The sequence below is a fragment of the Ascidia mentula genome, chromosome 6 (assembly GCF_947561715.1).
Source record: "Ascidia mentula chromosome 6, kaAscMent1.1, whole genome shotgun sequence".
NCBI lineage: Eukaryota > Metazoa > Chordata > Ascidiacea > Phlebobranchia > Ascidiidae > Ascidia > Ascidia mentula.
Window position 1 is genome coordinate 16139572 of NC_138571.1, and position 15809 is coordinate 16155380.

At 36.8% G+C, this 15809-nt stretch overlaps 1 protein-coding gene across 3 annotated transcripts; it reads right to left on the reverse strand.

Moving 5' to 3' along the window:
- Positions 1-1113: 1113 nt before the first annotated feature.
- On the reverse strand, positions 1114-6001 carry LOC145906201 (uncharacterized). 3 transcript variants are annotated; one of them, XM_082993622.1, is made up of 13 exons: positions 5507-6001; positions 4680-4804; positions 4368-4512; positions 4052-4305; positions 3756-3882; positions 3587-3693; positions 3000-3142; positions 2771-2885; positions 2568-2694; positions 2133-2248; positions 1964-2072; positions 1807-1907; positions 1114-1719 (listed from the first exon to the last, which is right to left on the reverse strand). In XM_082993622.1, the coding sequence occupies exons 1-13, from the start codon at positions 5538-5540 to the stop codon at positions 1603-1605; spliced, it is 1620 nt and encodes a 539-aa protein (XP_082849748.1). In that variant the 5' UTR covers positions 5541-6001; the 3' UTR covers positions 1114-1602. The 3 variants fall into 3 exon arrangements, with proteins under 3 accessions (XP_082849748.1, XP_082849749.1, XP_082849747.1); XM_082993623.1 differs by having other exon boundaries at positions 2036-2072; positions 2133-2314; positions 5507-6000; XM_082993621.1 differs by having other exon boundaries at positions 1115-1719; positions 2133-2314; positions 5507-5995.
- Between the last annotated feature and the right edge of the window lie 9808 nt (positions 6002-15809).

Sequence of the window (15809 nt, forward strand, 5' to 3'; positions counted from 1 at the left end):
GCGTTTTTAGTTTATCGCATGAAAATCTCATACGAGCTTTACCACGTTAAACAGGTGGGGTATTCTATTAGACATGGAATACAAAATAGCGGTTTATTATTCTATGCAAAATGTTAGTTATAGAAAATAAATATCATGAATTTTGAAATATCGTTTAGTCATAGCAACCGCGCTTGGAACCAATTAGAACCACTGTACTTGAGGTAAATCTGGTCTGGTAAAGTGACCCAACCACTCAATGCAGAAACCATATAAGGCGAACTGGGAACCGCGGCTTGGGTCTGCGGCGAATATACGGACCGTTGACCCCATATTGTAACTCAATGGGAGAAAGGAGACGACGACATCGCAACACGGACAACAGCTGGTTTGAAACGGTCGCCATGAATTTCCATGATAAGACTGGTGAATTGCTCGACAATTTGGCTGTGTCTGTGTGTGTTTAAATATCCCCAATACTCATTTACCCGGTTATGACTATGCCCTTTTCGGAATTGGACAATGCGATTAATAACACTTATTGACATGATGTTAAAACAGAATACGACATTTGCCGCTGCAAACGTTGGGATTGGGTTTCGTTGAACGAAACAGACGATGTTACAAAGAAATATAGTCTCCTTTTAGGGTGTTTGTGGGGCGACACTTTGAAATATGATATCAAACTTCTGTAACGACAATTTCTCACAAGGATTGAATTTTAAAAATATGACCTACATGCTTTGATATTACAGTTGGCAAATAACTGTTTTTGAAAAAGTCCTTGTTTTATTATCAGATAACAACTTGCACCAGTGTGCGTGTCAAATTTATGCATTGTTTTCAGAGTATTTTTTATTGTGTGTATATATCGACAGTGCAAATGGACATTAGAGCTATTTAGAAATAATCTTGTGACCAAAGTTTGGTGTGCCGCAAACGTTTGAAGGAGTTTCCAGTGTGTCTAGACCCTAAAAAGTTTAGGAATCCCTGCCTTAGTGAACATCTATTTAGAGATTATGATCCTTAACCCTTAAAGTTCTGAGCCTTAGGACTGAAATTTGGCAATCTCCTTTCTAGTTGTGAAAAATTCAATCTTCCAATTAATATTTACAATTTCATTCTTACCACGTGCCAATATGAAGACACAAGGCAGGCAACATTAACTTCAATCCTTTTCACATGAGCAGTTTACGTGGCAACCGATACAGTTTTGAATGCCAGGCACAGCACTTGCAAAATCGTACGCGAATACAATGCCAGGAACATACATTGAAGGCAAAGCAAAATGGCGTTGACATGGTCAGACTTAGGCCAACGCCAGCAATAACGATGTGCTTGAAATTACACACAACACAACGACCAATTTGGTCTTATTGACATAGCAATATGACCTTTATGCATAATTAGTTTTGTTAATTATGAATTCGTTGCAGGGCCTAACACAATAACTTTTTAAGGTTTTACTTGTGTCCATGCCATTTTACCTTTGGTATATACAGTTAGTTCATGTTGTAGTCTTTTTCGCCAAATAAACCTGATTTTATGGAATTATTCAAAACGTAGCCTATATATTTACAATGCATTTACAAAAAAAATGCTTGTTAACCAAAACTGTGAACTTTATTCTTTCTTTCTTTTTGTTCCTGTGGTAGCCAGGGTCACTGTTTTTCTTAGATGTGATGTTACCAGAGCCATGTTTCCAGTATTAGCCATTTTGAAGTTAACCCGCCTCATTATCTACAAAACATGCATGATCACGTTTATACTCTGACAACCCCAAAAACGTTTTTTAGGTTTTGTTGTACATTGGTACTGATATCTTACGTGCATAATGTCCAATACGTTTTGGTAATCCTTCAGGCAATCGCACAAGCTGCTCACAAATACGGAAGCGTGATTGTTCGCATCCAATTTTTGATAGCGCTCTATGAATAAAAACCTTTAAAGTTTATATTTTGCGCAAGAATAAGGTTTTGCCTACTGGAACGGGATTGGATTATCAGCATGTCAGCATACGGGTTACTAGAAGGAAAAGTCGAATATTTTTCCTTACCAGACTCTCCGTCGTCGAGTTCAGTTGGGTTAGAAACCTGAAACCACAAATGAAAGCTGGTTATGTTTTGTACTTTTTTAATGCTCTCTTTACGTACCTGAACAAAAAGCAGTTTGGGGACATTTTCTAAAAAAGGGCAAGTTTTCGAGGAAAATTCATATAACAACTCTCCGATTGTTGGGTCGTATTTCCATTTATCGTTGAAGTCATTACCTTTATTTGTTGCGAGCAAAGCAAAAAGAAACACGCTGCTACTTTCGTAATTTGTTTCTGCAAAGTCTAAACAAGGGATATGTTGTAATATTTCGGAAGTCCTGAAGAAAATGACAGCACCAAAAAATAATTGGTTGCCAACAAAACCGGGAACTTATGAAGGTGCACCCGTTTGTCGCGAATTCGACTTTTCCAATTGTGCCAGTTTTTCATTTGTTCGCCCATTGTATTTTGTACCTCGACTATCAAACTTTTCGTTATGCCAATCTTCGCTAAAGCGCACGAAAATAAATATGACTTTGTTTCACTCCTTACTTACGTGTTTTGATCTTTTCAAACAGGTCTTGTTTGTCTTTATAACACAATTCGTGAGGAACAAAACCCATTTCCTTCGCTGTGTTAGATAAGTTGTTTAGGTCCGATTTGCCGTATTCTTTGAGGTACTCCTGCAAAAGCAAAGTAATTTTTTCCTTATTAAATACAATGTGGAAAATAAAGCAACAGTTTTTTTTTTAATCTTGCCTTGGAGGAAAAAATGACAAAGTGATTGGCATTTCTTTCATGGATTACGTCAAGCACATCACTTCCGGATCTGGTTTGATCAACAAACGTCTTTCCTTCAATTGACTTTTTTGGTCTACAAAAACACAACTTGTACAGGAATTATTATAAATTTTAGTCAAAAAAACTGTGGCTCTTGATTGACAAAAGGTGGTTTTCAAAAGATTTCACTAAAATCATTCACACTTACCTGAAATATAAGTCTTTTGTCAGTTGCGATGTAACTGGTGCCAACTGCTTCATAAAAAACTCTTTTTGGTTTTTCGTCTTTTTGTCTTTTATCACAAATGTTTTTTCAGTAGTGGACATGTTAGCATTCATGTCGCACAAAACCTGCAGTAACAAAATGTAATTGTAAAATACCCTTATTTGATTTACACAAATCTTCGTAGATTAGTGGTTTTCAAACAGTAGAGTCACGAACCCTTGCGGCGCAATGTTTCGATTCGTGTTGGGAAGATTTATAAAACCGCTTGTATGTGGACAGTTTTTTAATGGGAGGGTACTGGTTAAAGTTAAGGTAAATTTATTAAGTAAGTTTCTCTGTGAATTGGCATGACATATTTTGGGTCAGCTGACAAAGTAATTTACAATCGTAGATCGCTTGCAACCGTTAAGATTTACTTCGTTTTCCGGTTCAAAAAAAATTAACATTTAAAAGCTTACATAAAACAAATCACTGATTGAATTAAATTTTAGATCATGGAACTTGGTTGAAAACCACTGACTTATCTCAATGATTGATTTTACGTTCGGCACAGAATTTAAGGTTTTTACCTCCTCTGGAGTGAATCTTTTGTTGGCCTTTAGGAACTTTTCAAATGAATCGCAAAGACATTGTATAAATGTGCTACCAGAGTTTATGTTCCGAATAGAAACACTTTCTGTAAAATACATAGTTTTTTGTGACATGCACAGTCCTGTCCGTGTTTGCAAGACAGTTAACCTGGAAGTGTTGATTGGGCAACCAAGAAGTGAGCCTCTGGTGCAATGCACATTTCTTTTACATTTCGCAAGTCAGGTGTTTCTACTACCGTCTGTGTCTTTTCTTTTTTTGCATCCCATCTGCACGCCTAAAACAACAGATTGCGTGATTTGACAACCGTGCGTTCGTCTGCATTAATTTAACAGGTGCTTTGCGAATAATCACATTTTCGCAAGTTGGACCATGATTTTTATAATAATTAGTATCGTACATGTTTGTGGAAATGCAGTATGTTTGACTTTGTTTGTTTATTTTACCTGGATAAAAAACAGTTTGGGTTTTCCGGATAGGGACGAACACTTAGAATCGGTGAAGTAATTTAATACTTCTTCAAGAGAAACATAGGCTTCTTTTGGGGTATGTTGGGTTCCTTCTTCCTCCGTCTCATAGCTATATGCTGCTAGTTCGTGACAGTGTTTTTGTTCATTTTCTCGAGTTTCCATTTTTGTTCTTCCATGAGAAAAAAACGCACACGCAAAACACGAATAGCTCTTATCGTATGTTTCAGAATCTAAATACAAACGTTTGAAAGTTGTAATAAAGATGTGCGAATACCAAGGAAAATATGCTAACAGCTTTGAAGTATTGCACGGACTTGTACGACTGTTTTGTCTTTGAAAGTTTCAACATCAAACCCCAGATCTCTGGCGACTTCCCTCAACCTTTCTTCATCCCTGTTTGTTCCAGGTCTTGGTTTTATACCTTTGTCTTTAAAGTTCTGGTAATGAACTTAGTTTTAGTTGACATAAAAAGTATTTTTGCCACAAAACAAAAGTTGTGGTATAGAATGTCCTAATGCCTTGAGTAGATGTTTGCAACATTTCGACAAATTTTTATTACGATATCACAAGATGATTCTATAAATTAGTATTTTGGTAAATTCACCTCCTGATTAAAAATCAAGAATATCCCAATATTTTTCTCGTGATCAACTTCGTATTGAAACAGAGGATGAATTGAATTGACACATATTCTTCCTGTTATAACGTCACTTGAGAGTGTAATTGAACCTGTGAAAGGGAAAGTCTATTTGCAACTAACTACCGAAAAGGAAAATAAATCCAATTTATCAACCAATTGCTGCACCAATTATTACAATGGAAGAATAAAATGTGATTTTTAACGCTGAAGTCATTGGGAGACACCCCCAGAGCTTCAAAAACTTTTTTGTAGTAAAAACATCAGAATGGATAACCAAATAATCCCGGTTTGTTATATCATGGTAGTATGTATTGAGAAACATATAGGCGACTGGAGGGTGGCAAGGGGCCCAAAGAAAAGCGAAAACTAAGACATATTCCTACAGTGTAGAGAATTGAAAACTTCTGCTGACGCCCATGCACTATATTTTTCAATTAGCATCAAACCTAAACATTTTTGATACGTATTACTCCTATAAGTAGGCTATTACTACAACTACGTTTGCGAGATAGAATATAACTGTAGCCTATGTGTTTTACCGTAAATAAAACCAACCTAAAAATTTATTACTATGATTCATGAACAACGTTAAATAAGTTACCTAATAAACGTCGTTTCTACTTCTATATTGTTTCTCATTTTTTATTCCAAAAAATTGTTTTGTTTCGCATTAAGGGGACAGAAAATTTAGCGACAAAACAGAACTGTTTACAATTGCTTGCAATTAAAAGTCCTTTTTAGGGTCGTTTTTATTAACCAATCGTATGACCACGCTATACTTATGAACCTACCTGTACTTAGTTTGGGGTTTTGTGATTTTGCCATATCCCCAACATTTGTCGCCTCCTGCGCGCTTGCGACGTTTTCAGACCCGGACGATGCAGTATCCAATACGTCCACAACGCTTTAACTTTAAATACAATTGTAAGGTCCTACACGTACATGAGCCTACAAGCAGAGTTGTAGAAAGCAGTTACTTTATTTAAAGGTTACAAAAGAACGCGAACAACACAGCAAACAATAACAGAAAAAAACAATTTGGTGGCTTACTACAGGCACTGATAACATGTGGTACAAATTAAACATACTAAGGACCATTTTTACGCTGACATGACTTCCTGCGGATAACGATTGTATTGTGACAAGGTCATATTTTAAATGAGTGTCACACGCATAAACACGCTTAACATATTGGTATTAACATTAATTCTTTCGTGTACTTTTGCTACGCCAAAGTGACCATAAAAGCATGATTTTGCTCGCCATAATTGTTGACAACTTAGTTCGAAACTTATCAACATTAAAAAAACACGTCAGCATCCTAAAGGTTGCAAAACACCACAAACCTTTGCTAATAATTAACCTTCAAACAAATCTTTAAAATCTAAGTACCAAAACCGATACGTGCTGGACGTTGTGGAGATTAAATATTTGGCAACAATCTATCGAAAAAAAAAGATTAACAGAATACAGTTCATTTATAATTACCTAAGAATCTAACGCAAAAACACTAATTAAATAAACCAGTGTTGGTTTGAGATACGTTGACACTTTAACTTAATAGTCATAACCTTCCCAAGAAGTCTTACCACTCTGTCTAAAGGCTAACGGTTGTCAACAACCTTAATGGATAGAAAGTTGCCGAAACTCATTGTCGCGAGAAACAACCTCATTCGCAAATTTACGCCATCGACTTTTTAATGATTAACTTTCAGACGACTTCAAATAAAAAACAACCCGTGATCTCTTGTTCCAAGGGCAAATCGCCTTTATCATTTAAACCAGTGGTTCCCAAAGTGGGCGCCAGCGCCCCCTGGGGCCGTTTACAATCGTACGGGGAGCGCTGGAGACTGAATGGGCTAATGGGGGGCGATTGGTGACATAGCAATTTTTTTCTTATAGCGTAAGTGTTTTGTTTTTTTATAGCGTCTGTGTTTCCCAGCCGGTGGTACGTTTACCACTAGTGGTATGCGACCGCATTCCAGGTGGTACGCGAGCACCGTTCCGTAATTTTCTTAGCTCCTACTTAGTGGAACGTGCGTTCAGCGCAATCACCACTCTTTTAGATGGAAAAAGATTTCGTCTTGATATCGACAATTGAATATATGTCCGACATGAAACCTGATATTGAGAAATTGGTGTCATTGCACCAACCTCACCCATTGCATGAATTTAAAGGAAACAAATCAATTCGTTGTGTTTTTTGTCGGTTCTGTTGAGCGTTGTTAAATGACCAAGGTGTTTGGGGGGCGGTGCAGAAAAAAAGTTTGAGAAACACTGATTTAAACCAAGTTATCACCTTGAATGTCTATTTTCAAAGCTTTGCGCACTTGTCGTTGGCTGACGTTTGACCTCTTACGCCCAATGCGGCTTTTGAACCGACATGAGTTCCTGTAATGAGTAATATGTCATACGAAATTTACCTGCTAAGTTATGTCGTACAATGTACACGGGTTTGTCTTGGTTAATTGCCCACAACTCATTCTTTAGTACACCAATAGAAAACTTACATATTAGCCATACATGACCTAGCTTTTTCGGTTTGGTGACACTTTTGTTGAGAACAAGACCCCCCAACTAATTCAGCTAAGCCTGGTTCTGTGTAAACATCTCATAGGAAAGTGTTTTCAAACATCATGCCCGTATTCAGTAGAACCTAACTCATTCTTACTTAGCACCGATGATGAACACCGTGGTGTTTTAAAACGTCTGCTCAATAACTAGCATATCAACTTTTCTGTTCGAACTACTTAACTACAAGTTTTTTATACTAAGTAACATATACTTGTATTGAGTATTGAAATCCCTGTACATCTATATGCCTAACAGCTGCCAGCTCGACCTGGCTAAATTGTTGACAACGGATGAAATTCCACTTGCGCCACTACTGTCAATGTTTAACTTTTGCAAACAAACTTGACCAATGTGTTTCGTGTTTTTAACATCGGACAAACTTGTTTTGTTACATATTTTAGTTATACAAATATGATTCCGTGCGATTGTTAAAGGATGGATAAAGCAACCACCTGTTATTTTGATCATTTGAAATTGAAATGCTACACTAAGTTATACCGTTAACGTTCGCTTAGATTCTCATGATACACCGACTTGTGTTGGGTGTTTTAGCATCTTTCCATATTATGTTTGTAGCGACGACAGGTGTTTTATTATTTTTTTCCGGTACAAGCATCAAAGTAATTGCTTACATCGGTACGTGTTAATTGAATGTGAATAAGGAAATGCCGTCCGCCGTGTAGACGTTTCATTTCATATCGCTCTTTTTTGTCTATTCGCTAAAAATTATGCGGGGGTGTTGTTGTCAATGTTGCGAATTGCGACAAAGTGACCTGGGGTTACCTTGCATTTGGAACTGGCATTGTCTTGTAGCATGGCTGTTATATCAAATAGATAGAAAGAAATTGAGAAATGCACAAAATAATAGATTCACATCAATTGGATTTTGATTTAGCCCAAATATATTTCTTTCATCATTACTTGCCTACATAGGGGAGGAATGTCACTGCAAGTGAATTAGCAAAGATTGTTGTAAGTACTGAATTCATTACGATTGCTGGCATTTAACACACACCTCATTACCTCACGCCTCAACTACATAGGCCAACGCCCTTGCAAGAGGTAACACTAATTTACAGAATACGGAACCTAAGGCATCTAAGGAAATTCACACTAATTTACAGAGCTGAGGAATTTAGGAACCAAAAGAAAATCACAAACACTAATTTACGGATCTAAGGAACGAAAATAGGTAAAGGAAAATGCTTAACTTGTCTAGGGAAAGCAGGTAGAACCAACGGAAATGGCTAAAGGCGTCTAAGGAAAGTAGACAGAGGTTACAGAAACGGTCAAAGTCGTCTAACCCTGCACATAAAGCTTACTGAATCACTCAGAATGCCCCAAACATCTCGGTGCACACATAGCTATAGTCTTGACTTGCCCCAATTGCTGGCAATCAAGCGAACTCAAGTTACGCCATTGGCCATTCACTTTAAATCAACTTCGAATTTCGTGGCAGCTGTACGGTTTTGGAGACGACACAAATGAGATTTGTGTAAACAACTTTCAATAGTGCGGCAACCGCATTTAAAACACACCTCATTACCTCACTCCCAAATACATAGCTCAAAACCTTTTTTCACGTTTTTGCAGCTTTCTTAACATTCTGTAAAGAGTTTGGTGTTTTCTTCCAAGAGACCTAGTCAGATGTCATTGTTACTAAGCACAGCGGTTATAACAAAGCTTTACTGTCGTGTATCCTACCTAAATATTAGCGTGTTTGTAAGAGTCAGTGTTGAGATTGGGCTCAACAGCTTTTTCGGTAGGCAATCATTTTCGAAACTGGTCTTTGTGGAAAAGAAAACATTTGCTCAATGTTATTAGTTATTACAAACACAGAAAGCAGTCCATTCATTGATTCAGTGGACTGATAGACTGATTTTATATGAACATACTGCATTTGGGACCTAACATTCAACATTCAAGGTTCACTTCTCTCCACATCAAAGGTTCGCATTGAGAATCGACCGATACTCGAGTTACGTCATCAGCCATTACCCATGATTAACTTTGGATCAACTTTAAATACAAAAAAACTCTTGAAGTTTGAAGCCAGGAACAATTACTTTATTTATTAATGACTTTATTTTATTGTTCTCAGCTTATTTAACTCACTAATGTGACATTTCATATTATCCTGTTCCCTCGCGATATTCCAACCATTTGATAACATTGTAATTTGTCGTGTGATGTTATGCTCGACGCAATTTTGCAAACGAACCCATGTAATGATAAAACTACAAACATCTTTTCTTGGTCACACTGGGGATTCGAGATTATTTTTCTTAAATGGGGAACGCTACACCCTATAGCAAAACGCCGAAGAGTTCTTTTTTAGTTGAACGTTGCCCTGTTTCGCGGATAAAAGTGTTTGGGAAACATTACCCGAACCTTACTGGATACTGATAAAAAAAAGGAAAATGTTTCGTCTGTTTGTAGTGAAGGGTTAAACGACGATCTATTAATGGCTAACATGAAGCCTTCTTCGAAAATGACGGGTCCCTAAAATATTGGCCTATGGCGTCACCCATTGCTTATAATTTAGAACGCCAAATGAACACTTTGTTTTCAAGTGATATATTCGCAACAAAAAGCTCTCGTGCGTTTCATGAGTGATACTATACGTACTGGGTGGCGCTATACGCGACAAGTTAACGTTATTCAAAATTTCCTGGAAAGTTTATGATCGTATATTCAAAATTTGACATTTTTTGCAAAATGAGGTTTTTTCACAGTGCGTGCCTTATGTATTATTCTGAATTATACACCGACCGTCGCTTATCGCTCGAAATGCAAACAAAAACTTGTTCTGTACTGTTTCTCCTCTCATTTCCCACAATCAGTTTTAACGAAATCCTTGTATTTAAATTTTGTAACTTTCTGAATTTGAGTATTCAATTCTGAATTTGAGTATTCAATTTTTGCCACATTGCGTGATCAAATTCCAAGTGTACGACACAGAGTAAATACAGAATATAACATTCCTCTTGCAAATACTTTGGTATATTTCGGTGCAGACTAATTGACCACCTACAACCCTATAACTTCCCGCCGGTAAATCAGAGCCACTGATTTATCTGGATTGACAATGCACTGCATACAAATCGTTGGTTGCAATAATGCTGATTGCTTATCTTCTAAAATAAAAGCAACAATCTAAGCTTTTAGATTCTGTCTCGTTAAATCTCGCACTGTAGCGGTAATGGGTCTTGCCCAAATGACATTTTGTTTAAATCTTGCTCTAACCGAATACACAGCAACCAAAAGTTACATCAACCACCTTGAACAATGATTTTACCCTCTGAGACAATGCCACCGTCGTGTAATTTGACACGACGCGGCTTCGCGTGTCATTGGACATCTTCGGCCCGTGGATATTTCACACCACGGATCTGAACAGGTGGACAATAAAGAGGACAACGTAAACCGCTGGGTTAATATAAAGCAAACAAAACAGTTCCTCCTAACCAAGAAACAATTGCGAAACAACTTTTTGCAAGACACAGTCATACATGTATGGTTGGTTTTGTCAAATGCGAGCACGAGTTTTGCCAAACAACAGCACGGGTGCAAATTTCTCCGATTTCATCTTTAACGACTTTCATGATTCCAAGCACCGCAGATAAGTTTAAGTTAAAGCACATTGAATGGAGAATTTAAGGTCAATATTAAAATTCGGTTTCTATATCAAGATTCTTCCGGTTATTAAAACAGATTCCTTGCATAATATTTCAATTAGGAACGGCACATTACTGCAAGTGGGGAAAACCTTCCACAATTTGTGATAAGGTTTCAAAAATCCTCACGATTTTAGCGACTGAAACCACCTCCTTTATTACACGGTGCTTGCAACACGTTTTTTTAATTGCGATTATTGTGTGCATGAATTTGTTTAAAAAAGGTTTTCTAACATAAGGGTGAAACGCTTCTGGCGTAAATATCAAGGGCAAAATCTTTGAAATATTCCAACAAAACGTACTCTTGCAATTTTTAACTACATATATCCTTTTTTTGGTCACGTAAAAATACAGTAGGGGTCTCTGCACGCACAGTTTATTATTTCTGCTATGGTAGGTTGGACTTGAGAAAAAAGCTAACCGCCTTTGTGGAGGCTGAAAAGCAAACCAATCGACCGTAAACTGCTTGCTTGGCGAAACGCCGTCAAAACAACCCTATCGTCACGAACGTCAATGTGGCAAGGCCTATTTTAACCAAATGCGGATTGTTAGTTGTAGAAAGATTTGCTTTGGGCGCCCACGTTACCAAAAAATACTATAAAAGATCGACACTCATGACAGAATTGATATTTGCACTGCTTTCATCAACACATTTCATACAGTTTATTATTTGTAAATTTCCTTGGAACAACACATATCTGTTCGAACTACGACATATGTAACAACTGTCATAATTGTACAAAAAAATATTCGTTGTTAAAGCCATGTTGTTAGTATAATGGTCTTTGATGTGAATCGCGCAACATGGCGTCAATACATTCAGTGTTGCCTCAGTAAAAATATCATCCGGTGTTGCCAGTTACGGTAGCGACCAATACGGTTGCCCAGCAATAAAAGGTTCCAACTTTCCTTAAACCACACCGATTTTTGTCTTTCTAAGGGCTATTACGCTTCAGATTGAGGTTGTGTACAGAAGTTTTTCAAACTAAATACTTTCTGTAATGAAGGCCAATGCCAACAAAACAATCTTGCCAGTTGTAATTTTTATCCGGTTTTAATTTGAAAATACATTTAGTTTTCCCATTGTGTATTAGTTGTGGATATGTGCTGTGTTTGACTCGAAAGTAAGGTTTCTTGTGATTTAGGCGTGCATATCAATTATATCAATTTCTTTGGAGATAACTCATATCTTGTCTGATTTCTCTTAGTTTAGTGTTTGGAAGACTGTGACATAACTTAGTGCAGTAACTTTGGTACACACGGGGCCACATACCAGTTAAGTGACACATCTTCGCACGACCAGTCGAGCGATACATCTTCCACGGCTCATATAAATTACCAAAATTGAATCCTCATCATAATGCTGATTTACCTCAAAACGTAACACACACAAACTACCGTGCACCAAGTCGAGGTCCACAACTTTTACCATTTATACATGAAGCGACCTTTCTATGTCATTGGACCATACGGGTAGCTCAACAGCTTTTGCGGTCAAAGGCTGGCAAACAGTTTTGAAACTGGACGTGGTGGAAAAGCAAACACTTTCTTATTGTTGGTAAAAACAATTTGACGACACTGGGTCTTCAAACACCACAAGCAACAAATATCGCAACCCTTTGTATGTTCTGTGTTTACTTACTTTCAACATGTCTGACTGAATATTGGCCCTGTTCTTTATTAAACTTAATAAACTGTAAAGTTGCAATGCTTTTTCTATTATAACCAAATGCAATAGGTTAAAGATAGATGGAAATATTATTATTTGAAGTAAATCGCAAATTCTCGCAAGATTTTTTTTCTGACCGATAGGAGGTAGCAATCGAAACTGCGTGCATTTATGATGCTAATCAATTGTTCGCACTTTATTTTGCTTGATTTACATTGTAAATACGTGTCCAAATACTCTTAGTATTTATTACTTTAACCAAATTTTGTTAATTTAGCCAGTAAAACAATTTCGACTGATTTGGAAGAAGTTGACAAAAAAGTGGTGTTTGCAATTATTCTTTGAGGCTCGTTGGCCAAATAGAAAACTAAGGAATCTAATTTGTCATTTGTCGTATTAGGTTTTCGGTTGTTGTATAGTTGATTCGTGGCACGTTTGGAGAGTCGGCTCTTGAAGAACATAACGGAAATTTCAGTTACAGATCTTCAATCCCGCAAATACAGCACCAAAAAGTATTGTTGTGATTGGGCACGCCATATCTTATAGTGAAACCATACGTCTAAATAGATAATTTGTTGATTTAATTGAGACTAATTCTGTATGAATATTGTAAAAATTGTGATCACATATTTCTGCCTTTAAAATCTCCAAAATTCTGCAAACATGCCTTAAATTCAGTAAATTTGTTTGTATGTTTCATTCATGTACGATTGTGAAAAATAAAAAATATATTGAGTTCCAAAAACACTTTTTGTTTGAAATTTTAGGCTCCTTTTCAAACCATTTTAAGTACTTTAATTAAAATAGTTACTATAGCCGTAAATACTAGGGATGCACCGAAAGTTCGGTTTGCCGAATTTATCCGGCCGAAACCAAGTTTTTTATAATTATTCGGTTTCGGCCGAATTTTCCAAAAATATTCCGAAATTTTTTTTACTGCATGCAACACTGATACGCAAAGTTTCGAATCATTGTTCAAACTGTACTAGTGTGTTTGTTAACTGTTATCGAAATCAACTTTAAGGAGGTGTACAGCATTCTTTCAGTGCCAATAAAAGAATGTATGATAGGATCAGATCCATTCCAGCACATGTTTTGTTAAAATTTATTGCGATTTTAAAGAGATGGATACCAAAATTAGTTTCGGTTTATTCGTCCGAATTTTTTCGGCAACTTTTGCCGAATATTCGGTTTCGGCCGAATAAAAAAAATGCTGTTTCGGTGCCTCACTAGTAAATACCATGCAAGCTCCGGCAGACTATACAATTTGGGCAATTCATTGCATCCAACACACTCTTTTATCCAAACAGCAGATTAAATTCAGTTTTTATCCTCACGTTTGCCTGTCATATGTGATTGCCAAGTTTTGGTAGCTCAGCGCCAAAGCGAAATTTATTGCAAAGCCCTGTTCGTTATAACGTTGGTTAATTAACGTTGCTATCCAAAATTACTTCTTGCAAATAGTATATTACTTTAGTGTTGCAATACACTGTACAAAAGCAAAGCAAAGTGTAATAGATGCTCAACACGACAGTTATTTAATTATTTTTTTTGGTTTTAAAGGTTTGTCTGTGGATTTTGGGGCACCGTTAATAATGTGCATGATTGCCGTACAGCATGACCGATTTATCAAATTTTGATATTTGGCATGTGCCGACAGTATAGCAGTCATTTTTGCGGGAATCCACAAAACCACGGCCGTAAGTAGTCTCGCTTTACACTTCAGCTGCTGTCATGTTCCTACTATTTTTGCTTAGCAACTGGGTCGTTTTCCTTTTTTTGTTGCTATTCAATTCAGCGGTAAATAATTGTACAATATATACTGACATAATACAAACTATATTCTAGCGTTGTTACCGTCTGAATTAACTTGAATTCACACCTTTTGTTGCCACATTTCATAATGTCAGACATTCACGGCTAGACAAAGAAATAATAATCTTTACGTGAAAGCCGTATTGATGGGATAATACTGATAGCAGTTGAATTATGCAAAACTGGCGTGGAAACATTGTTACATCTGTAGCCTATTTTTTGAACCGTTTAATGACCCACAAAAAATTGTAAGAACTGACGATCATGAGCTGCCCAATACACTACAATGACAAAACGAACATTTTAACTAAAATTACGTACTGAGGTTTTATGAGTAACGCATTATACAAATTTTATTGAAAAGCGTCGGCGTCAAATAAAAATAACACATGTATATTTAAAATTCGATGTCCACATCCGGATTCTCCCGGTTATTAAAACAGATTCCTTGCACAGTTTTTCAATTAGGGACATGACTTTCCATACTTTCTAACAAGGTTTCTAAAATCCTCATGATTTTAGCGATTCAAACCACCTCCTTTATTATACGGTGCTTGCAACACGTTTTTTTTAAATTGCAACAATTTTGTGCATAAATTCGTTTAAAAGAGTTGCAGTAGCACAAAAACGAAAATTCAGCCTTTGTTACACAAAAACGAAATTTATGCCAAACATAGAGAACATGACATCAAAAAATCAACGCGATTGGGTTTGGGAATCTACAAATGTGTTGCAAACAAACCGTTGGTCGGTTCAAAATTAACGTAAGTTTCTTTGCAGTCCACCTTCAATACAGATCCAAACTCTCTTCTATAAGCGACTCTGACACACATCCTAACTTTACCAAGCTCAAGTAACAGCAAAACGTAAAAATACAGTAGGGCGTCTCTGCACGCACAGTTTATTTTTTCGGCTCTGGTAGGTTGAACTTGAGAAAAATAAGAGTTAACCGCCTTTGTAGATGTTGAAAAGCAAACCAATCAACCGTAAACTGCTTGCTTGGCATAACGCCGTCGAAACAACCTTTGTCACGAACGTCAATGTGGCAAGGCCTATTTTAACCAAATGCGGGTTGTTAGTTGTTGAAAGATTTGCTTTGGGTGCCCACGTTACCAAAAAATACTATAAAAGATCGACACTCATGACATAATTGATATTTGCACTGCTTTCATCAACACATTTCATACAGTTTATTATTTGTAAATTTCCTTGAAATAACACATATCTGTTCGAACTACGACATATGTAACAACTGTCATAATTGTACAAAAAATATTCGTTGTTAAAGCCATGTTGTTAGTATAATGGTCTTTGATGTGAATTGGGCAACACGGCGTCAATACATTCAGTGTTGCCTCA